The 25524-nt window shown below is 42.3% G+C and overlaps 1 protein-coding gene across 22 annotated transcripts in view; it reads left to right on the top strand.

Annotated features, from left to right (window-relative positions):
• The window catches only part of adgrb2 (adhesion G protein-coupled receptor B2), a 252436-nt gene that overhangs the window by 221556 nt on the left and 5356 nt on the right, over positions 1–25524 (top strand). For 4 of the 22 annotated variants that reach the window (XM_014338041.2, XM_014338046.2, XM_014338043.2 and 1 more), the window contains 9 exons: positions 901–993; positions 2423–2665; positions 5267–5306; positions 5748–5762; positions 8168–8340; positions 8608–9324; positions 11633–11668; positions 13974–14087; positions 25120–25173. In XM_014338041.2, coding sequence (XP_014193527.1) covers positions 901–993; positions 2423–2665; positions 5267–5306; positions 5748–5762; positions 8168–8340; positions 8608–9324; positions 11633–11668; positions 13974–14087; positions 25120–25173 — 1485 coding nt within the window. Of the gene's footprint in view, positions 1–900; positions 994–2422; positions 2666–5266; positions 5307–5747; positions 5763–8167; positions 8341–8607; positions 9325–11632; positions 11669–13973; positions 14088–16598; positions 19033–22476; positions 25174–25524 lie in introns of those variants that run through there. The other 18 variants (XM_042226361.1, XM_014338050.2, XR_006055071.1 and 15 more) reach the window with 17 other exon arrangements.

The following is a 25524-nucleotide window of genomic DNA, read 5'->3' as shown; positions in this document are numbered from 1 at the left end:
TGATTTAGAAGCGAAGCAGGGGATGATAGTAGGGGAGGAGGAAATAGAGAGGAATGTGGAAAGAGAGAGAGAGAGGTAGGTATCCATAGTGGGGTATTTCTCTTTGAAGTAGAAATGAGGTGCATTGGGTGCCAGTGCACACACTCACATACACACAAACACTCGCGCACTAACACAGAACAGGCAACAAAGGCCACTGAGGATGAGTATGGATATAAAAGGAAATAATAAACAAAATGAAACAATGGAGGGGATAAACCAGTCCATGCAGACGTGGACGCAGTCCACTCGCGTACATAGACGAGGAGACCGCCCGATGTGCTGCTACTTCCTCAGCAACTAACCAGGATACCTGTAATACAGATCGCGATAGGGGGGGGATTTGTTCTTTGTTACAAGGAGCGGCCCTTTGACAGCGCGCTGGTGTGTGTTTACTTAGATACAGTATGTGGGAGGATAAGGAAAAAACAGCATAGCACAGGAAAGGCCTCGGGTTTAGAACATCTACAGTACATACCGTGCTGTTAATTTTAATTAGTGCTGTGAACAGTAATCACTAGGCTCAAATTTTTCACTTTCAAAGTATTCTATGAGCTTTCTATACCGCTCCTATAACTGTTATATAATCTGCAAGCCGAGTTTCCTCATGAACAATGGGACTTTTTGCATAAGTTGGTATTCACCGTACACTAAAATGAATGATATAAATGAAGCATGTACGTTGTTTAAGGAGCATGGTCCCCACGCTCCAATGTTTGCCAAACTAACTTAAGGAAAACTTCCTCCACTAACTTCTTTCCTTTGCATCATCTTTTCCTCTCCCTCATCGTCCTCCCCGCCCCTCCTTCCCTCTCTCTGTTTCCACCCTACCCTCTCCCGCATCCCCCTTCCAACCCCCAGGTGCAGGACGCAGTGCGCTGTCGAATGGGGGGATGTAAAGACGACAGCGAAAACTCACCAGACTCCTGCAAGAATGGACAGGTGCAGATCATGGTGAATAGCACTCCATTTCATCCCACATTGCAGTCCATTTGCCTCAGACTAACATTAACCAGGCTGAAGCTTTTCCCCGCGAGCTCCAATTCCAGCAGAGCGAAGCATGATGCCATTATAGACGTGATCAAACTCGCACCTGGCTTTCTCGTTTTCTCCTTAACCATCTTTACCTTAACAGGGGTTCATGCATTAAGCAGTGTCTTTTTTTTATATGTGACATCATCCCAGAAAAATGAAATTTCACTTGAAGCTTGTCTAGTTTCCAGCCTGAAACTAACGTCTGCTGTTTCACCTACAGTCCCCTGCTATTATATCATTTCATTGTCATTTGCTGTTAAAACATATTCTCACTCCCGTCTTTTGACATACGAGCACTGAAAGACACCCGACAAACTGAGTTGGACTAACCTGCGCATTGAAATAAAGCTGTTGTGAAATCGTCCGGTCCTCACCAGGCATCAGTGTGTGACAACTCGGGAGTGGGAGCTTGTTGGTCTATACATCACAGCCTCTAATCATATTTTATCACAACAGACATTTCAGCACTTTTATGTTCTTCTAACTGAAAGTCCTTCATCTTTTTTCTTTTTTCTAAAAGACCGCAGAGCTATAAGCTGTAAGGTTATTGTGTGCGTTCCAGATGTTATTAATAGTGTGATAAATCATAGAGACTTGACCTGCCCCAGCAATGACAGTATAGTAACACCACAACCATGAGAGAATGAGCAGCCCTCATCTCTATTCCCTTTATTTCTCCCTCAGACCTGTTTGCGGTAACGATTATGGGTTTCTGAATGCTCCTCTGAGGTTTTCAAGATTAAACTTTGAAGCCATCGCTCTGCTCAATGAAGCCATCGCGCCACACTCTCACTCTCTGTTTTCCTTTACAGTCTAACTGGAATGTTTAATTTTGGGTAAACTGTATTATCATGGTGTGTGTTGGCTCATCAGTGTGCCAGCGACAGTGCATTAGACAGACAGGTGCTCTTGTTTTTTCTTAACTTTTCTTGTCTAAATACGTGCGACTTTGAGGATGTCTTTTCAGACTGCACATATGCACGGAGAGCGGCTGTGTGAGAGACGCAGCACCCTTGAGAACATTAATTGTGATGGATAATTTGACGAGGTTGCCACCAGTTATAGCTGCATCATAATTACAGTGAACACCATTCTCTCAGGTGCTCTTGGTATATTCACAAATCTCATTAGCATGTTAAACCCTTGACATTTAGAGTCGGCGTAAAGATGTAGAACTGCAGCTACACCCTCTTGTTAAAACGGAATCAAAGCTGTCTCTGGAAATTTATTTGATTAGCTAAATTCTGATTAAAAATCAGCACTGTTCTTTGCAAAGCTGGTTAGATGTCCTCTTTTAACATTTCAACTTTATGTTTTTCATTAATTCTTTTTTTATATATATCACCAGAAATGTGCAAATGTGAGCGCCTGTGGAAAGCAGAGCGGGTCTTTGCGTTACGGCACATCACTGTGCTTATCAGGTTGCCACGCACAGCCGCTCCCACCAGCGTGCCACCAGACATCCCAGCAAGGCTGTTACCACAGTCTGACCCATGGCAACCACAGCCACGCATTGAGCCATGTTAATGAGCATACCCCCATCCTCAACAACAACCATAACCACGCCCATAATCACATCAGCAGCCAACCAGTATGTAACCAAAAAAAAACCATTGTTGGTAGAAATAGTCAAATCCGTAAGTAGAAAAGGTGCAATATGTAAAGCAACATTTATTAATAAATGCTACAGGATTACTTGAGCGTTTTGACAGGTTCTTCCTGAGAGATGGATGAGAAAATGTTAACCACTCAACACTCACTGCTTTGGAGCTTTCTGGAGCTACTGCAAGCAGTCTCTTAACTTAATGGAAAGATGGGAAACAGTGAAAACCCTACCATTACTGTGCTCTGAAATAGCAAAATAAGCCCAACCCAAGAAAAATACACTTTAGGATTTGTGTGTGTATATATATATATATATATACATATGTATACATACACACACTGTTGGACAGTAAAGAGCCATATTGTACATTAGGAGATACAGTGGTTTGGTACAGTTGCCACTGTACTCTTGATGGGTGTTCTTGTGCTTTAGGGAGATCACCCCTGGTGACATTTTTGAAATGTTACAGAAGTAGATATTTCTAGATTTAGACATTTCTGTACCTATGCTTGGAAATGTACTCAGATTTGTATACCCATATGGAAAAGATATATATAAATCTTATAAAGTTTGTCTGTTCTGTCTTGTGTGAAACTTGTATGAAAAGCATATAAGAGTGAAAACAGATATAAGATCCCTTGAAAAATTATATAATGAAACTTGTATGTTTTGGATACTTACTAAAACAATGTATGAAAGTAATGAGAAAGTGGCCACTTTCATGAGTAAATCATATAAGCCTTATATGATTTACTCGTGAAAGTCGCCACTTTCATGAGTAATCACATATAAGTTTTTACTATTTCTTTTCCATATGGGTACAACCTGTCTTGTCCTATTACAAGATCGTATATGCATATTTTGACATTTTAAAAAGGTACATAGAGGTCCAATAATTAGCCCTTAGTTATGTTTTAATGTACATTAAACCTGTGAAGACTAGAGCCTGACAAAAATACAGCCATAGGGCCAATATCTCAGCTTTTTAAAATCAATAAGCATCAGTGTCCGTCTTAAACACTTATATCGGTTGAGCTCTAGTAAAGACCCAAATTGCCTTTTGCTGTACCCCTGTGCACTCTGATGCTATAAGCTAACTGTTAGCAAGAAGCAAAGTTGTAGTTTTACCAAAGTTTGTGTTTCTTACATATCGCACCTTTAAGTGTATGTACTGCAGTAATAGTTGTGATGTCTAAGAGACTTGACTGACTACAGGAACGTGTACGTTAACGTGTGCTCCCTCAGTATATGCTGCAGTCTGTTCCCTTATATTATTTAGTTGATGTTGATGACTCAGTGTACGTAACCTGTGAGGCAGTTGCAGAGAGAGTGCATAATGGTTAGAATAAAGATGATTTGTTTTTTTTTTCTCAATGTGGATGAAAGAGACAAAAAGAGAGGAGAGCTTTGGTTTTTTGTTTTTTTTTTCTTAATATTCTCATTTGTCCATTTAGTAGAGAACCATTTATGGTGCTGCGGGTGATTTGCGTACTAAGAGCTTTTCTGCTCCTTTGAGACCTTTGCAAACTCTCTCATTCTCTCTTTCAGTTTTTCATTTCCGCCCTTTTCCTCTTCTCCTTGCCTCTCTGGCATGCCCAAACTGTCTGAAATCTGTAGTTTATTATCCAAACAAAGGCTTTTGTAAGTGAATCCCGCTGAGGACGGGACGAGGCTCTATAGTGAGAAATGGGAGGATCGCATCTGCATAGCAATAGGCTTCACTTTTACTAAAGTTCAGAAAAACTTGAGTGGTGGCCATTCTGGAAAGAGAGCTTCTTCATTCAACTCACCAGCCTCTGGGTTTCTTTACCCCAAGGAGCAGTGCCGCCCTGCATCGCTCGAGTGAAGTACGAGATATCAAAGCAACTAAACATCAGATTTGGTTGTGCCCGAAGTACCTTATCTACATAAAATCTGAATATTGAGTACAGGTTAAAAGCAGTGTTGTGTGTGAGTTTGTGTTTTCTTCGCTCCTGTCAATGGATTGCATTCTAACATTATATATATATTTTCTCATCCTTGCTAGGAAGCTGCAAAGTTTTGCTTCAGCTGGAACAGCAGATAATAGTTTAGCTGCTGTGTAAATTTCTGTCCCTGTTTCCATTCAGATGATAGCGAGGTGACTGATGAGGCATACAGAAGCATTACGTACCTCACAGCCTTCTGCTCGTCTCTCTCAAAGTCTGTTTTGGATATGCTGCTGTGAACTGATAAACATCACGAAAAAAGCAGCGGTTGTGTAGGCCTTAGACAAAATGTAGCTTTTTCCTCTGTTCTTTTTTTGGTTAGAAAAGGCGTTGGGATGAGTTCATTGCAAAGAAGGAAAAACTGAACATTTTCAGTGCATCTTTTTTGTTTTGTTTTGTTCTGTTTATGGAGAGGATTACTAATTGACTCACATAAAGTGGCAGATTGGGATCAGGTCCTTTTCTATAGAGTTAAATCAGAGCATGAGAGTCATTGGATACATCATATCCATTTGAGATCCAGTCGCTCGCTCGGACTCGTGTGCTTCCTGTTGCTCTGAATGCACAAATTAATTGTGCCTCCTCTCTCCCCCGCCGCCTACCCCGCCTTCTACGTCAGACGGATTTTGAGAAGGACGTTGACTTGGCTTGTCAAACAGGTGAGCTCTCCCTTCTACCTGATTTCGCTTTCCCTCCTTCTCCTTTTGTCTCCATTCTCTTCGCTGTTCCCTTGTCCCACACAGGATTAGCATTGCAAGCTGTTTCATTTTTAGCTTGCTGCCGCATGTGTTGATGAAATGACAGGAGATGATGCGCTACATCTCGGCGCAGCAAATTATTATGCCTTATCAATCACACTGATTCTGCCCAATAAGTGCTCAGCGAGCATATGTTTGGATGAGACTGTGCTTAATTGTGCATGATAATAACACTCCTCAATGTGTTCAGACCTGTTTCACTCGTTAGTCGACAATGCTCCTGTGTGGGTGTTTGGATGTGTTACAGATGTACCACAGTATAAGTGTGTGTTGTGCTTTGAAATATTAACAAAGAGTCACTCCACCCTCCCACCCCTCCACTCCCTCCCAAAACCCTTGCAGAGAGAGGACACCCATGTAAGTTTTGCACCTTACTGACCTAATAAATACTGCCTGATGTGTCCGTAAACTCTAAGAGCTCCTATAGACAAATCCAGCTGAAAGCCATATTCGTTTACTCCATCTATTGAACAGTTTTGGGGTCTGATTGTGTCTTTGCTGATGATGGCACCACCCTACATACTGTATCTATTTCTAGTGGGTGCCTTCCTATATTTTCTAGCCAAACTTTAAACCTGTACAAATAGCTCATCTTTCTTATCTTTCTGACATTCAGTACTCGTGTAGTAAAATGTTCCCCGGTTTAAAAGTAGACCATTCAATTCTGACTTGACGTATGTGTCAGCAAAGACTTTCTGAAAGTTTCACTCTAAGCAGCTTAGAGTTTCGAGGCCAAACATGATAAGCACGGGCGAGATCTAACCAAGAAACCGATGGATGCTACACACTCAAACACAAGAGAACTGCCATTGCATTGTAAATCATATGCCGCTTTATCATTTTTATGAACTTCATGTATTGAATAATACTTGAAACTAGTGACTGAACTTCTCGGCCCTGAACTTGTAGAATGTAGCTTCCACGTCTCAAAAATCAAGTCAGCAAAGGTTGACATTAAACCTGCCTTTCCTATCGCTATTGTCCCATAGACTTCCATAAAACTTTAGGTTGTATGGAAGTCTATGGGACACTAGCTCCTGGCTTTGTGACCGTTTTTATGACAACTTTATGGGCTAAATTGGTAGGTTAAGTTGTAAAATTATACATTATTATGAGCTACAAAATTAAAATCATCACCATTCAAGTGAAAAAAGAGAAGTATTGACTATATCCTCATCACCAGTCACATCTTTTTGGCCAGCGAGCATGCTGCTTTCCTCGGTTTCACAGTCAGATCAACCCCTCGGTTGTTACATCTGGTTTTCATAACAACAAGAAAGCGCTGGTTGAAAGCGCCTACTTAAAGCTTCACCAGTAGATAACGTCATTACATCGATCTCAGGCTTTACCTGGAATCTTTCTGCTAGGTTTAAACCAGTTAATCTGTTGTATATAACACGTATTCCACACACAAGACATTTGTGTTCTTTTTTCCCCCCTAAGGCTATGTAGTAATTAATTTCTGATCCTCTGGTCCTTTGAGACTAACTTCCACATTCATAGCGACTGCTTTCACTGCCCCCCTGACAGTGATTAATTTAAATATCCTTGCTTTCATTGTCAGTGTAAATGTCTTCACTTCCACTCTGCATCAGCAAAAAAACAGCACCGGTACTTTAGAACACAACACACACAAAAACAACACTGGATTCGTCTATAGGTCTTTCTCTGAGCCATCCACTGTTTGTTGGAGACGTGATGGGAGCAGATTGGTCAGATTTCTCCAAAACCTGTTCCAATCCAACCTGTCAGTTTGCACCAACGGGATGATGGAACAGAGGAAATGACAGTTGTAGTAAGCCAGTGTGCTTTTGCTGCATTCACCCTCAGCAGGATCCGGCTTCAATTTTTGATCAAATGTCTAGCCTGACATTCTGTTAAATCAATACAGCTTGTATGAAAACAGTCTGAGCTCCTACTTTGGTCTAAAAATTGGGATTTGGGGCCATGTAAATATCTACTCCTCTGATGGTGACAGAATGAGCATGATATCTGGCATGAATTTCCAGATGGTTTGATATATGTGTGTGTGTGTGTGTGTGTGATTGATGATAGCTGTGACAGAAGATTGTCTTTCATAAGCATGTCCGAATTAGTTATGCAATAACTCTTCTAGAAGTGTGGAGTGTCTGAGCTTCTCTTATGATTAATGAGCATGAAAACTAATTCACAGCCACTGCAAGCAGGTTTTGTGTTGTGCTATTAACAGTATTGTGAAACACACGCATACGTTAATGCTCAAAACACTTCCTCTAGTGCATATAGATGTACGTCAGTATGTGAAAGCAGGCAAGAGAAAAGCACTGGGTTTTACATAGCATTTTTCACCAAGGACATTACTCTGAGATTTAAGGTCACAGTGTCAGAAACAAAAAGTCAATCACTGTATACCAAGCACAACATGAGAAAATCACATTTTTCTTTAGAGATGTATTGTATCTTGAGGCTGTTTTATAGCTGCAAGTATATTTCAGTATCAGTTTAATTTAATTTATGCTGTCTGTCTCTGCGTTGCACACCTCTTGTCAGTTGTGTTCTCTTTGGAATTAAATATATTTATTCTCTTCCATTCAACATCTATTCCTCAACCCGATTACCCCCCCGCCCACCTTCTCTATTCACACCCACCTGTAAACTTTTCACCTTCACTATATTTCTCCTTTCACCAACTATCCAAATTCCTTCTCGCGTATCTCTTGCCTATCTTCCATTCTCTTTGCTGTCTCTTTCCAAATCCTTATGCCTCCCTCGTCTCACTGCAGTCATTTTCAAAGAGGTGAACACCTGTAACCCAGCCACTATCACTGGGACCCTTTCCCGCATCTCCCTGGATGATGAGGACGATCCTAAGCTGGCAGCCCATCAGGAGGGCGGAGTAGGGGTCAACTTCAGCACTCTCCCAGGGAACATCCCCCCTCCTAACCTTATTGTACAGGTACACAATTAAAGTTTCTAAACTTCCAAACAGATTAGCTCATTCATTTTTCAACTTCCTGCTGGACATTATATTGACATTAAATTTTGAACACAATTTTGAAGTTGAACACGACAAAAAGAGATGGAATGTGTCTCATCGTATGAAGTTAAGCGGGATTGCTAAAGAAATAAAAAAGAATATAGTTTATCGAAAATAATTCTGCTTGCAAAAAAACAATTTTATTGGGTTTTTTTTGTTTGTTTGTTTGTTTGTTTTATCTGCAAGGTTCCACCTCTGGGAGGCCTCAATGAGCTGAGTGAGACCCCCCTAAAGAAGGAAGTGAATGTGGACCAGCAGAGACAACAGGGACAGCAACGCGGCGGTGCTCCGATCTACCTGTGCACCGAGAGTGGCCTGGGCTGGGCTCGACCTCCGGCTTCATCCAACACCTCCCAGGACGGAAGTGCTGGAAGCGGAGGGGGTGGGGGAGACGGAGGAGAGGGGGGTGGTGGAGGAGAGGGGGACTACATGGTCTTACCTCGCAGGACAGTCACTTTCAAACCTGCAACACCCTCCTCCCAAGGAGGAGGCCTGGGACTGGGGGGTGAGGATAAGCCTCTCAACATTGCAGTGGAGGATCCTCCCTTCCCGCCACCTCCCTCTCCTCTGACCCTTCACCCGGCAGAGAGTGAGGCCTATCCGGCGGATTTTGTGCCATCCAGTGTGGGTGACATGAACATCACCATGAACCTCAACCGCTCCTTTGGGACGATCAAAACATTGCCCCATGGGCAGGGCCACTTGATGCCTCAGGGTGGTCTTGTGCACTCCCATGGAGGACATATGCATTCCCATGGGAATTCTTTGCAGCTAAAGCCGGGCCAGAGACCTTCAGTCAGACAGATTCTGACAGGGGGAACAACAGTGGAGAGAACCAGGACCCTGCCACGCAACCTGGGCAGCACCAATGCCAACACCAGCCTCTCAGCAGGATCCCTGGAGGTGGGTGATAGGTTGAGGACAAAGGGAATAAAGGCAACGCTGGTTGAGTTTTTTTCCACTGTCGCCCTGAATTTTACAGTGATAGCTATTCAGGTTGTGATAATGCAAGTAAAGTTATAAGTGGGTTGATAAAGAGGAGTGGAAGGATTCACAGTCATTAATGCCTGTGGAATCATTTTTTTTTTAAAAAGAAAAATTCAGATCCACTCATTGCATCGACCGTCCTCTCAAAACAAGTTCATTTACACCAGGAAAAGTAAGACATCTTGATCTATCTGACATTTCACTTAACTTTAGGAACAACTAGATGGTCTTCATTTCTAAACTAACTTTTATCATCAATCTATCAATACCAAACACGTGTAAAGAAGAAAAATGTCTATTCACATGCCTCATAGTTCCGTAAGTGCGGCCTTCAAACGTGTTAGTTCAAATTTCGTGAGTTTCTAATACATGCTGTCTATCTTCTACAGTAACAGTACACTGTGATAATAACACAGTTGTGTGCCTAAGTATAAGTCTGCTATAACAGCTGCTATTTTCAGATGAGTAGTATTTATAGCTGCTCTTTGAGAGGATGACCATTGAAATGAGTTATTCTCATAATGACAGACAGCTTCATATTAGTTTAGTGTCTCTGTATGAGTGATTTTAATATGTGTGTGATACCCCCCTCCACCTCCTAATGGTACAGGGCTTTGCAGCAGATGGACCAAGACTGACAGGATCAGAGTAAAAAAAATTCCCTGGTGAATGTCTTTCAGCCCACCTTAATTTTTGCAAACACTCACTGACATACTTTACATAGTCACATGCACAAATACACACTTTAGATCTTCCCTTAATGGCATCTTGCTGACTGCTGAAGGTTGATTAAAGACATGGAAGCAACATTTTCACTCAAAAAGTGAAAATACTTCACTCAGGGCAAAGGACTTTAAGGACGAGTCATTAAGACTCATAAAAAATCACTGTCAGATGAGTAACGAGTCCACTCATGAATATGTAAAAAAGAAGAAAAAAAAACTGAAGAGAAAGCGGATGTAATTTACTGCTACAATTTCACCCTGTTAGGATATGTTTGATTCGAAGATGGATGTCAGAGAGTGCCTCTGAGGATTAAATCCGTGTTTTACTTTCCAATTGCAACAGGAAGACGTGTCGTGGAAAGAATGTGAAAAAGTACTTAGGGTGTCAAATGTACTGTTGATTCAGAAGCTTGTATGTTTAAACTCCAAGTGATGTGTATCACAGTGTGAAAATGACTCACTAAGCATACTATCCAATAATCGTGCTATCGAAACCAGCAAGTTCAAACGAACAACACCGCAGCACCACCGTGCCATCTGAACAGCAAAGTGTAGAAGGACAGAATCCCATATGATTTTTGTATGAGTGAGTTAGCTATTGCTTTCTGTGTGTTTCCATCAAAACATGCAATATACTGCACACGTATATGCATGTTGCATGCCTGCCACATTGCAAAGCTAATTCAATCATGGAATATCTCTGTTTAAGGTAAGGATTCCGCGATAATAAAAGAGGGAATGGTTGAATTCTCAAAGGCAATAGGACATCCCGGGAGAAACTTGCCTCTCTATCTGTTTGCATTTCTCTCCGTTTTAAAAACCTTGGCCGCCGTAGCATCAGATCAGCAACTCTGCCCTATCAAAGAATGAATACTGCTTTTAACTAACTGTAGAGAGCAGCTCCTCTCCCTGCCAAATGCAAATCTGGCAGACAGTGAGAGCCAGAGAGGAAGTCAGAGATGGAATGTAATTCAGTGCAATGTCGGGGCCAGATGAGTTGGAAATGTCTGCAGCTGTTAAATTGGCGGCTTGTGTGCCACTCACTATAGCTAAAGAAGCACTTAAGATGAGAGCGGTGGGGTCCAAACAAGATTAGAGGATGAAACACATCCCTCACATGTTTGTGGCAGCTTTTTTAATCTGGATGTCTTCAACAAATTCTCCAAAAATAGCAGAGAAGACGATTTACACCAAGGCTGTAGCGATTGTATTTGAGGGTATGTGAGCCAAGAAATTATATTTCATTGTAATTCTGGGTTATTCCACTCCACTAATCTCATTACGTTGAAATAGGCTGAACAATTTGCCTTTTTTTCCCATGACATTTGTAAATAAATGTCTGTATCATGTTGGGCAGCCGGTGAATATTAGCCGTCCTTTTGTTACTGAACAATGGCACTGAAAGATCCACAAAGACACTGAGATCAAGAGAATTCTGTGGTGGTCGAGGGGTGGTCATTGATGCTTTCTTCTCTCCCCCTGCCCCCCTCCTCTTCCAGAGGAAAAGAGTACGGTACTCTGAACTGGACTTCGAGGTAAGATCTCGGACCTCATCCCCCCTGTCATCAGCCTGTCTCTGCTTTCTTGTGCTTCTGCCAGGACTTGAGTAACGCCTAGAGGAGTAAAAAAAAACAACGCATTGCTAAACCCCTTCCCTCGCTCCTGTGTCTCCCTTGCTCTCAGATCAGTGACCTGTTTCAGACTTAGCTTACATAGTATGCTGTTTCTCCAACATTGGCCAGTCAAGCTGCCCCTACCTACAGTCTGTCTTTATGAACAAGCGGATGTGTTATTTGAATCTGGAAACCAAACCTTCCAAACGACATGCACAGTTAAATCCAATGAGTTTGTCATGTCTTTTTTTGGGGTCCTGGTTGAAGAAACAGCAAAAGTAAAATGCTTCTTGTGTCTGGATAAAAACTAGTAATTCCGTCCTGGGTTGACACGTACCGTATGTGGCCGCAGTTGGTTTGCTGGTTATATCTGTTGGAACGAGATGGTTTGGCAGTGTCTGTGAGTATGTTTGTGTTAAAAATGACTCGAGTGTCCCGTGAATCGCCAGTCTCTATGCAATAAAATACAAGCCATCTCGTAACACTGCTGCCCTCCCTGTGAACTCCTTTGAGTATTGGCCAATGCAGAGACTGGACATTCACCTCCCGCCATGGACACATATCATTTAAACGTAAAGGGTATGAGTGAGGACAAGCTACTAACACTGATTACAGCTGATCATTTTACTTATCTGGCCTATTTATCTGGAGTCATCTGTGGCTTCTGCATGAACAAGGAAACTGGCTCTCCTTGAAAGCAACCCTTTTCACACCAACTGACTATTGATTTTTGAGAAAGAGACATAGAAGAACCTCTAAAACAGCAAAGTGTACACTTCTATGAGTTAATGAAAGGTAAATCCATTTTCAACCATGCTTTTTTTTCTCCATTGATAGAGTTGGCTCATCCCTTTAGACTGTCAAATACGAACTTCTTTTTTACGAATATACTGAATACTTAAACAAATTAGAAATCTAATTATGTGTTTCAGGAAAAGCAATACCTTATACTCTTAAGTTTATACTCTTTAGTATTTGACTTCAAGCTGGATATCTTGAAAGAAAGAGCATTCAATAAGAAAACATTGCGATCAATTTGGTATATCCCCTCTTTTATTTCGGACACTATAAAGTGGTGGGACCAGTTGCTCCAACTGGTATTTACTAAGCCTGGTCTTTAGTGCTAAGTTGGCTCCAGTCTTTAGAATGGACTTGGAAAAGTCGTGTGAAGGCAGGGGCTACTGTCTAGCAGGTACCAACTGTAACTGTACCAGTATAATGCAGATTTTGAATAAACCCTGGTCCTAACTAAGCCTAAATGTATGTATAGTCATAGCAAGATGGTAGCTTATCTTGCAGAATGACAAACTGGCCTAGCTGGACGAGCCTAGGTCCATTGAAGAACTTAGCTTAAAATTGCCCTTAAGCTCTGTTTGTGCAACCTTACTTCCAACCTTTTCTTTAATGCACCGGTGTTGATTGTTCTTTATTTTGTATGTTATATTTGAGATTCTTGAAAACCTAAAACTGTAGTCAGTCAAGGAGATAGTAGCACCTTCTAACTGAGCAGAGATGAGAGTACCCACTCTGAAGTAATTGGAGCCAGTGCTAAGCGCCAACTGGCCAGTAAGTGTGCGGGTGTGAGTGCTGGCATCCTGCCCCTGTGTCACTTTCAACCTCACAAGCTGCTTTGACGATTAGCTACCGCCGAGCAGCTCCAGCACTGCCCATTAGCACGGAGAGACAGCAGTGGCACTGACAAATGCAGTTCGCTGTCAGAGAATTACAGATCCGGGTTTAACTCCCTTCGGGACAGCCACATTCGGAACACAGGGATGGCAGTTTTTTGACAAATATAATTTCAGTGAGGGTAAGAGTTAAATTCTAGCCCATCTGTTAGATTTTTAATGAGTTTGACAAAAAAGAAATCCTGATTTAACAGGATCACCAGTTAGCAAGAACCAGGCTGTGACAATGGCATTTTTGTCACTCATTTTCACCAGATATTCATGTAAAGGACTCGCTTCTGCAGCACTCACAGTTGCCAAATTCTTAAAGACAGAGGAAGTGGATAATGGATGAGCATGAGCCAGCAATCGATCGACAGTGTCTCGCTCTAACCCCCTTCTCATGGCTGGCATCACTGCAGTCCCTCAGCATTTTACCCATTTTCATTCCCCCTGCCTGTCCCTACACGGCTCTCCCTCCCTTCATTCTTTTTTTTTTTTGTTTTTGGTTTGTTTCTATTTGCTTCATTTCTGCTGTCCCTTCCTTTCTTCCCTTCCAGAAAGTGATGCACACTCGCAAAAGACATTCTGAGCTGTACCATGAGCTCAACCACTCGTCCAAGTTCCACACCATAGACAGGTATAGCAGGGACCCAGCCATGTCCACATTCAAGGTAAGATCATTGCCCCGAGGCAGGATGGGAACCCACTGCACCCGTGCACCTCCACCTCCTATCCTATACAATACTTAAACCCCCAACGCCCCACACCCCCCATTCCGTGCCATTTCTGGGACGCAATAACTAGCTTCAAAGGAAGTGGTCAACAATGACTAAATATAATCAGCGCTGTGGTGGCGACATTGTATTTATTCGTAAATGCAGCTTTCAGCCAATTATAGGCATAAAAATTCCGAGCAAAGCTCCCACTCATTTACAAACATGAGGTAGATTTGAAAGCAGCTGTATTCATTATGGTTTCCTTTTTTCATGGCAAATTGCTGTCTTAGAAATGTGAAAACATTGTTTGCGCTAACAAGGAAATCTAAATGCAATATGAATACTGTATACAGTGTTTTCATTGCCGCTTGATTAATTCATTGTTACACTTATTATCACAGTCCCGAAGAACTGAGCATTAACTGCCTTATAAATATTTCTTTAGAGGCACATTCTGTTCCATCTTTCATACTGTAAATTACTTTTGTACCTGATGTAATTGGCCTGAACCTCATTTATTTTCACTCGTGCTCGGTGCCTTATTAAGAGCCTATCAAATGAGTTGATCGCATGAGCTTTTAGCAGAGGGGTAATCAATCAGAGCGGATTAATGAAATCCGAATGCTGCAGTTTTAATACCTGTGAAACTGTTTGTCACTCCTTACCAAACTATCTCACCACAATTAATTACAGGAAAGGGAAAATAAAAGACAAAGAAACAACAACAGCACATCTGTCCATACGCACAAATGGTTTCGTCTGTGCTTGTGTCGAACCGGCTAATGTGTCCGTTTAATTTTCTTTGTGCTGTATGGAAATGTTCTTTTAAGTGTGTGTCTGTCTGTGTGTCTGTGTGCCTCCACAGGCCACGCGGTGTGTGTCCATGGGGGGTGCCTGGGTGGGCACCTATGCACATGAGACAAAGACGCCTCCGTGAATCATTAATACATCATTAGCAGCAGACGAAAGAGTCCCCCGCTTGCTCCGCGCTGACCTTCAGAGGGCTACTTTCATTAAGATTTAAACACACGCGTACACGCCTGCATTCCACTCATCTGCTGCGCTTTAGTGCGTGGAGCCATGATGAGTTAGCCAACCTTGATAGGTGTACTTTCCCCTGGCATCGATGGTATGCTGGTTTCACATCTAATTTACACCGCCAGAGGAGGAACAGAGGCTAGTCTGACATCTCTCATATTCCCCATGCTGTGAAGACACACACACACAGAGGGAAACATGTTGCAGTTTCCCATTGCCAGAGCAGCGGCCTTTTACTTCACTCCTCATTTGCTCTGCGTCTTGATCAAGATTTTCAGAAGCGTTGGCTGACTCCACGTTCGCCCATGCCAAGCAACTACTTTATGGAGGAGAAGAAAAATGGCAGGCGCTCGCAAAAGAGCGAGCCATATATTAGAAGTCTGCGGCTCTTAACAACAGTTGCGCCGTAGCATGCTAATGTGCTTCAGAGGGAGCTCAGGTGTGCTTTGAGATTATGCCCGAAACGTTAAAAGAAGCGAGAGCAGCCACGAGTAATAGACGGCCCGTGTTTAAAATAATTAAGTCAAATCGGAGCGCGTATTTCCTCCTGGTTAATGACGTCACGCGAGTTATGATGTGAAAGGACAGCACCGGTACAGCTCAATCCTCCAATTCCATTATGTTAAAAGTAAGTAGGCCGTTCACTTAACTGCGAATAATTACACGGATAATGCTATCAGCGTCAGGTCTTTGACAGGCCCCAGCTTGAATTCGGCTCTGCTATTGTCAACATCTCACTTTGAGAGTCACCCCCAGACACGGACATGCTGACTATACAGTAATTATGGAGATGAGAGGGGTTTGTGCTAGTCTGTGCGAGCGGATGTGCACGTTCATACACTCACGTATCAGAGAGCCTACGTGTGTGGCAGCATGCCTCTCTGTGTGTGGATGTGGCCATAACTTGTTTTTGTGTGTGTGTGTGTGTCCACTTGTTCCTTCTTGTTTGTGTGTTTATCCGTTTTATGTTTTGAGATCACTGTGATGCACTGCCTGTGTTTGGAGCACATAAACTGTGTTTAGGAGACAATTACTGCATGAGTAATGATATAATCGTTTCATAATTACTTTAATAACCTCCCTTCTACAGCGTGTGACAGAGTGACAGTGATTTTCACATATCCTACATGAGTGATTTAATTGCAAACAAAATGGCATTTCGCGAGGATATCTCCTCACGGGTGGACACCCAAAGTACCGTGGAAGTTGAAATTCACCTTTAACTTCATATGGCCAATTGACTTTGTCACTTAAGGACAGGCTCTATTGAGTGTCTCACCTTTTTAATGATGAAGGAGGTCGGCCAGTTCATCGCAACCCTTCGGTCCAGTTGCCTACATAATGTTATCATAAAACAGTGCTTTACACGGAACCCTAAATACCCCTGTTGCCCTTCTAACTACCATGGCTGGTGTTTGCCCACAACAGGTCCCCCCTCCCCCTCCACCGAGGCACAACACTGAGCCATCTCTAGTTCGCAGAGCTTCCCTGGTTTACAAAGAAAGTCAAAGTAAGACGTGCTAAAACAACATAAACCTTGTGGTGTAAAGCCCCTCTAATGCTGCTAAAGTAGGCAATGTACCTACATGCTACAGTTTGTACCTCATAGTTTGCCACCTTTTGTCCTGAAGCTGTGTTTTCATACAGTCATTTGTGCATTTCACATTGAAGCATCTGCTGGTTGAATTCCTCCCCCCAGAATAATTGCTCAATTGCAGTTTATCAGCTGTGACTGGGTTAGTCAGGCTTTGGATTTCTTTACATGTTGATAAGTAGTGCGAATGGATGACCTTCCATTTGTCCGCTGTATTACAGAAGATAGCTTGGTATATACTGTATCTGAGCATTGCCTAAAACAATAAAAAGAAACACTGAACAAGCTGTCCTTGAAGGCGTAAGAGTTCAGGTTTATGAACCAGGTTTATGAACCTGAACTCTGTTGGAGTATGTCATAGTAATAAAGCGTTGCACCTGCAGAAGCATTAAAAAATAAAATGTGACAAATTACACATTCATTATTATCATGGTGAGAATAGTAGGAATACCTGTATTACAATGATGCTAAAGATTTTACACACCCAGCCTTTTTCTGGGACATGTAGCTTGTAGGTTTTCATAAAGTGCACATTCAGTGCCCATAAATATTCTCCTTTTAAAACCTGAAATGTTCCAACCCAAGACAGGAGTTTAAAAGAGCTAACGAAGTTGGCAAGTTAATTATCTAGTTTAATTTAGATAGTAAATGTGAAGGTTACTTGACTAGTTTAAACAGCTAATTACAAATTAATCTTAAAAACTTGACAGCTGAGAGCAGGAATGAAATGCATACTTTTGTGCAAATCTTTTGTACCACTTTTTGAGAAAATACAAGAATGTTAACAGCAGATCTGTTAGCATTAAAGGAGGAATTAAACTTAGCAACCATGGTACTAGCTGCAGGTCTGCAAGAATTTATCATGTGTAATCACAGTAAAACAAACGGTGTCAAACTATACTACCTGTAGCTGCTCATTTTCCACCTGTCGGTGCTTCCTCATTGTGAAGTATCTGTATTTGATGAACCTTAATATTATGCTGAACCCCCCTTCCCAGTGGTATGGTGTGGTGTAACAGTTCTGTGCATCGTCGCGTACACCCTCATGCCTCAGCGTTCAGGTAATGAATGCTAATTCCTCCTCCTTCATTAAGCCCTTTGCAGTTTCATATTGAAAATCTGGAGTGACTTTATCTGGACGGATGTCCAGGACTTGTATAGTGGTGTGATACAGGACTGGATGTTCACGAGTGAACTTTTTTCTTAATATCCTGATTTTGTAATGTTTTTATGTTGTGAAAAAAAGGTGCGTCCATTGTGTCCATTTTCAGTGCCTGAGTTAAATCTTACGATCTAAACACCATAACCACATAATAAACCAGTCTGTAAAGACAACAGCCCATCCAAAATGATTTATAACCACCTCATAAACCATGATATTATGTTCATAAACTCATGCACTAAAAAGGACTAAACGCTATGCACTTTTATGTGTGCTGATGAAACACTGAAAAATATTGCAAAAGGGGTCAGAAGAGACCTGATTCATTTTGCTCTCTTCAGGTAGGAGCTCTGTGTTGGCTGTGTTGGGGAGATGAGTGGATATCAGAAACACAAAGAGACACGGACACATTTCTTTTTTGCTTTCACATCTTATCCAATTTTCCATGTAAGTGCAGTGGGCTTACAGTGGTCTTAGGCATTACATGTACCCTCACAGATAGAATCAACACACTTCAAACTCCTGATTTTGCTTTTCTTGTCTCTCCTTTTTCTTCCAATCTCATACAGCCATATTCTTGTTAAATCTGTGCTACCTGGTATCTGGTAATCCTTATATTTACCAGATGTCTGTCCAGAGGCTGAATAAGCATTCTACTTAATAGACTGAAAAGGATAGGAAATATGTGACTGGAAAGAAGTAGGAGCCAGACAGACAACTGCAAGAGTCCCCATTAACCTCCATGCTGAAGATCACCTTGTCTATCCGTTCTGAAGCTAGCAGACATACTCCCGCAGTCTGAAAATAAATTTAAATTTGGCTCTGTGTTGCATATACTATTGAAAAACTCATCAGAAACACTCCTAATGTCTTTTTCAGCCTAACACAAGCATATGCACTATATTGCCAAAAGTATTCACTCAACCATCCAAATTATTGAATATAAGTGTTCCAATCACTTCCATGGCCACGGTGTAAAGTCAAGCACCTAAGCATACAGGCTGCTTCTACAAGCATTTGTGAAAAAATTGGTTACTCTAAGGCAGGGGTCTCGAACTCCAGGCCTTGAGGGCCAGTGTCCTGCAGGTTTTAGATCTCACCCTGGGTAAACACACCTGAATCAAATGATTAGTTCATTACCAGGCCTTCTGGAGAACTTCAAGACATGTTGAGGAGGTAACTTAGCCATTTAAATCTGCTGTGTTGGATCAAGGACACATCTAACACCTGCAGGACACCGGCCATCGAGGCCTGGAGTTCGAGACCCCTGCTCTAAGGAAATGGAAATGATTAGCAACTCATCTAAGAAGTGGTAGGCCAGGTTAAATCACAGAGCCAGGTGAGTGGATGCAGAGTCAGAGAGCTTCATGGAATAGGTTTCCATGGCCAAGCAGCTGCATCCAAGCCTTGCATCAACAAGCGCAGTCCAAAGCATCAGAAAGCACATAGGATGGCGCCACAGGACTCTAGAGCAGTGAAAAAATGTTCTATGGAGTTGCGAATCATGCTCTATCTGATAATCCAATGGACAGGTCTGGGTTTGGTGGATGTCAGGAGAACGGTACTTGTCTGACTGCTCTGTGCCAAGTATAAAGTTTGGTGGAAGGGGTGTTTGGTATGGTGTGGGGTTGTTTTTCAGGAGTTGGGCTTCAGTCCCAGTGAAAAGGAATTCTTAATGGTTCAGCATACCAAGACATTTTGGACAATCTCGTGCTCCCAACTTTGTGGGAACAGTTTGGGAATAGCCTCTTTGTGTTCCAAAATGACTGCATACGAGAGCACAAAGGTCTATAAAGACATGGATAAGCGAGTTTGGTGTAGAAGAACTTGACTGGCCCTCAGAGAGTCGTGACCTAAACCCGATAGAAAACCTTTGGGATTAATTAGAGTGGAGACTGGAGGCCAGGACTTCTCTCTAACATTTGTGTCAAAAATTCCCAGAAAAAATGCCTAAACCTTGAAGAAAGCCTTCCTAGAATAGTTGAAGCTATTCTGAGCTGATAACATATTAAACCCAATGGATTAAGAATTGTATGCCACTCAAATTTGTATGTATATAAAGGCCGACGAGTGAATACTAAGGGCAGTATATTGTATTCCTCTTACTTCTTTGATGCGTTGTTTAATGCAGACACATAGCAACTGCGAACGGGGTTTGAGAGTTGTACAAGTTAGTCTTAAATTGTTAGCTGTTATTTTGCTTTGTTGACCCAAGAACAGCAGTTACTGACCAGGAATCAAGTGGTTATTCTGTACAGTTACAAAGTCATCTGCCCACATATGAGAATGATATCTGCAGTGATAACACTTGTGTTACACTCTGCTGAAGTGGACAGAAAGTGGGCCTTCACATTAATGCTAATGATGAAAACAAATTCAAATCCTACTCTGTTTTAAGTACAGTAGATGCTCTGACTGGGGCCATATGGCTAGCAGATGGATGGAGTGTAGTTTCATTGTGCATTCCACAAACGAGGCAGGATACAAATGGAGTCAGTGGGGTTACTAAAAGACAGAGAGCGTGTAACACAGTATGTATTAGCATTAGTGTCTACACTAATGTTTAGATTTAGAACAGCTTCTTGGCCTCTGTCACTGTGGAGTTAGCCTGTCATTTTCTATCCATTCCACAGAGTTCAGAAGGTCATAACACAAATTTGCATGCAGTGCCCAATGATGCAGTGTTGTGCCTCGCTGTGTGTGGGATGGACGGTGGGTGTGTGAGTGTGAGAAAGAGCGCTTCCACTGCATAATGACTTGGCTGATGTATTTTTTAGCTCTCAGATGGGTTATATTTCCATCCCATCGTCTGCTGTGTTCTTGATTAAATGAAGCGTGGATTGGCTTCCCTCTCCTGATAGACAGCGAGGACTTACGCAGAACGCAGCGGGAAGGAAAAAGGAGAAGCGAGGGACAGAGACAGAGAGAAAACAAGCCTTGCTTTGTTTTTTATTTTATTTTCTTTTTTTACTGATGCTAGATCAGAGCAGGAACGGCAAATTTTCGATTATGAAAGCATGTAGCAATTCAGCCTGAAATGGCTGTAGGGACGTGTGAGAATTACACGATGAAATCCTTGTCTGTTGGGCTACATATGGAAGCATATTGGTGCATAGTCTGTCTAGGAGGATACTCCATTAGCCTTCTCCATTAAAGTGAGGTGAGACTTGGGTGCTGTCTTAGTGATATTTATTGATATTCCAGCAAGGTTTTGAGGCCACTGTAGGGAAATTTAGCCAGGGTAATGTGCAAGCTCCGGGAATGTTTCACGTAAAATGAAGATGTATAATTTTAAATGACAAAGAAGCCAATTTTTGTTGACTCAGTTAGGGCAATTTGCCTGCACTTGCAAACCCCGTAGGTCTCGATAGTCAATTTGCCAGCATTAAGCTAAGGAGTTTCAATTTCACATTCCAGCAATAAAGCAAGTCCTCCCCTCTTCTTCCTCTTCATATCTCATTCTCCCCTCTATTCGTCCTCGCAGCTTGACATTTTCCCTCTCGCTGTCTCCCTCATTTTCCCATTCCTCCCTCTAAACTCAGCCCTGGGTGTCACGTTTGAGGCATTAATTGAATAATTAATTCCTCTCATTAGCTTGTTTTTAATTATTTCCTTGCCTCCCCCTCCCCTTCTCCATGCCGAGTATAAATTCATCAGCTGTTTTCATCCTTCCACACAAATTGCCCATGAAAACTGAGCGCTTGGCGAAGTATAGCGTTAGCACACTGGCTCTATCAGTGGCTCCTAATGAGGGGACGGGTAGTCCAGGCGGAACAAGCCTTACACTGGCTTCGTGCACCAACAGGCACAATACTAATTTAGCTCATTTAGTGTCCTTGGGCCAATTAAAGGGAGGTGAAAAGGTCCAAATCACATGCTGGAACTGTTTTCTCTATAGAAGCAGTGGCCTTGGATTGCAGAGGCCCAGACAGCAGCAGCAAACCAAGCCTGTGTGTCTGATTGCTCGTTTGTTTGCAATGTGTTACACTAATGGAATTTATTTACCCTACATTCTCCAAATTTGGCTCCTTTGAAGGGCCTTATTACTTGTGACACAGATTCTTTCCCAGCTAAGGGGGTAAACGGTGCTAAGGACTGCTATGCATGGACAATTTTTGCCCCCTCCCAACCCTAACACCTAATATATTATGCCAGTGGTGAATAGGCAATCTAGATTCAGTCATTACCTTGATGATATAATGAAATAAACACACAGAAATGTTGAAACAGGCAAGGTCCGGTTCAGTGACCCTGAAGCCCACTGATAGATGCAAATGACCGTTGTATTCTGGCATCCACTCAATCTGCTCCTGCATTGTTTGATGTTACTTTCATTTTGTTCTTGTTTAACTGTGATTTCAGTTCTCTTCATGTCCAGTCACAGTTTGAGTTTATTTATGTATTCACACATGTCAAGAACCTAATTCTCAGTGTCTTTTCTTTGCCTTACTACAACATTTTATTGATTTCTCTTTTTTTTTTTTCTTCCTGTTTTATGTCCTTTGTTTGCTGACTGGGCTTTGTGTTGCATGCTTGTTGTCATGTCCCAGTTTGAATGTAGCCAGACAGTCAGCAGAACCATGGGCATCCAAGTCAACAAAGGTAAAGTTAACCCACTTACCCACAACCCACCTGTCATCTCCCAGAGACAGCCTGCCACATTGCTCACCCACACTCAGACACGATTTCCAATTCCACAGTCCAAATGAGGGGGGTTCTGAGTGGCAGAGAGTGGGCCTCATCCACCAACATTGTAGCAGAGGCTTCTAGAGATGGCCTTAGATGTTTGTGCTGTAGCGTTGTTTGAGTGCGTACCCTCCCACTGACTCCCTACGTGTTCTCTTCACTTTGCTTTGTTGTGCTTGCAGCTTGTAGCGTTTTCTACCTCATAGCTTGCCTGAAACTTTTAAGTGCAGGGCAAAATTTTCTGCTTTCTGGCTCCAACCTCTTTACCCAGCGTTAGAAGGTGTATTTGGGGTATTGCAGTGCTAGTAGCAACATGAGTTCAATTTTCCCCTGCTGTATCTGCAAAAATATAATGGAAAGTACATTTCAGGACCCCCATGATTCCTCATTAAACAGCAGTGGAGCGCTGCAGGTGAGTTGCTTTTGTGTGTTAAATTGCGAAGGTATATAAACCTGTATTGTTTGGTACAGTTGTGAGCACTGATTGTGCATAAACTCGGCTTTTAAAGGGTAGTTGTTTAATCGCAAATTGCCATTTTGATTGATGAAAGGCAGAAATATGAAGGTACTCATTATCATGACTGAAGCATGTGAGAAAACATGAGCCATAAATTCAGCCTTCAGAAATGGTCCATTAAGTTTAACCTATTGCCTAAACCCTAATATGCTTGGCTTTTCTAGTGGCTTTTGACGCATATAAATAAGGTACATCAAAGTCTTCTTGTGCACTTTGGACCACTTTCAGCATGATTGTTGTTTTTAGGGCACTCCCCGGAAGTCTCGTTATGACCAGTTGCCCTTGTGTCTCTGTAATGTTGGCTTCATGTCAAAGGTAGTTCAGTTTTCTCCCACTGAAAACGCTGCATCCAGATAAACAGAATCCACTTTGCGCTATTTCCGTACCTGGATGATTGAGCGTGCATCAAGACATGAAAGCTGCACGGTTGGTGCTGGAGAACCAGCTGTTATAACCAGTGATCATCCTCCATAAGAATTGTGGGTGGTTTAAAATAGGATTTGTTTGCTCTATGCGCAGATTTGGAGATCCATGGTGCGATCACAGTCTGTCACATCCAGGAAATAAGGGGCCGTAACAGCATCACAGTTCAATATGATTATAATGGGACTTCCTGGGAGTGATCTGAAAACAGCTAGAAAAAGTGTGGACATGCCCAAGACAAGATTTTGCTCACAGATTATATTGACATGATCGAAGAAAGAAACAGTAAATCTGACTCCTGAACAGTCGTTTTTTGACATTAAAGGGGAAGACTCTTTAATCTAACAAAGCAGCACCATTTTTGCATCTTTTTATCTAGTCACACACATCAAGACACACTTCCAAACACCCACACAAACTCTGCGAAGCTCTTCCTGAAAGAAAGCTGTGCAATTCACTATTTTATAGAGAAAGAAAAGAATAAATACGAACATAGAATTGGGTGTTTCGCAAACTTTTTGCAGAAACTTAAAACTATGTAGGATAAAAAAGAAAAGCTTGAGTCAATATGTTCGATATTAACTGCTGCTGGGAATCAATCTGGGGCCGTTCCTGAGGCGGGCTGGGAGTTAGAGTCCAAATAATGAGTCCCCACCTCAAGCTCACCGTGGCATAAACACATAGCTGTATGAAGCCGCTGATCTGTCAGCACAATAACCAAGAGAACTCCAATGCCAGACGCCTTTGAACTAAAAAAAAAAAGAAGGATAACATTGCAACGTTACAGCCGGGGAAACACGGTTTATGTATTTGAGCCAAAGGCAGAACATACAGAGTCAGCAGCGTCCACTTTATAGCCCAGCTTGAACTTTTTTTATGTGCTATGTTAACACCTACAGTGTAAAATCAATAATGCAGATAGCGAAGATAGCATTTCCTTGCACTAATAACCAGATTAGTTATCTTCTTTCAACATCATTCCAAAAACATGAGCTTCAAAGCCCTCCAGCACTGTGCAGGAGGGCTTCAAGAATGAGATTATACTCATACTCGCATCCCTTATATAGTAGTCGTAGTTACTGTTAGTTACTGTCAGCTGTGTAGCATGTAGAGTCTTTTCTTTCACTCTGTCCTCGCATTCACAGTTCACCTCTAAGCACTGACGGATCATGATATTGAAAATATAGGCTGTTCCAACACATTTCAACTGTAACCATGCTGACATTGATCACTGTCTGCACTGTTTCTGTCCATGTGTGCATGATGTGTGTGTGTGAGTGTGTTATATATATATATATATATTTATTTTTTTATTTTTTTTCGTGAGAGCTGGTGAGAGAGATGGAGACAGGGAGAGACGAGGGGTAAGGTGTAAGCTCAAAGCAACAACTGCCTGCTCACCTGATGAAGGTGTGGGAACAATGCTGTTGTTTCAGGGCAGAGTTGTCAGTGACTGTGATCCTCACCCCCCACCTCCCCCTCACCCCACTCCCTCCTCCTCTGTCCTCCTCTCTCTCTCTCCCTCTCACCCCGTCCTTGTCTTCTCCCTCCCATTTCATCACCACAGAGGGAAAAGCGATGGAGCATTTCGTCTGCCGGCGGTGAAAAGAACTCATCGAGTGTAAGTAGAGGGGGTTTCTGGCAAAGAGAGAGGGATGAGATGGGGCTCGAGGGCAAGGAGGGAACGGAGTCAGGCAGAGATGGTGAACGGGAAGGGGTAGACACGCAGTAGCAGCACAATCGCGTTAACCTAGTCTCCCAGGGATAAAGTTGGGCTTAACTGCAGCATTACCCACAGTCCTGCATTACAAAATGTTCCTTCGCCAGCATTTAGCATGCAAATTGGCTCCTAGATTATGCCTTTTGTATTCATTTTACCAACTGTCAAGCTGTGACGCAGGGAGAATGATAATCAGGCAGATATTGCCCCCTAGCGCCTCAGCAACGATCAACACACACTGCAGGGGGGGGG

Source organism: Haplochromis burtoni, unplaced genomic scaffold (assembly GCF_018398535.1).
Source record: "Haplochromis burtoni strain Fernald_Lab_line unplaced genomic scaffold, NCSU_Asbu1 Contig_208, whole genome shotgun sequence".
NCBI lineage: Eukaryota > Metazoa > Chordata > Actinopteri > Cichliformes > Cichlidae > Haplochromis > Haplochromis burtoni.
This window is presented reverse-complemented; position numbering and strand designations above follow the sequence as displayed.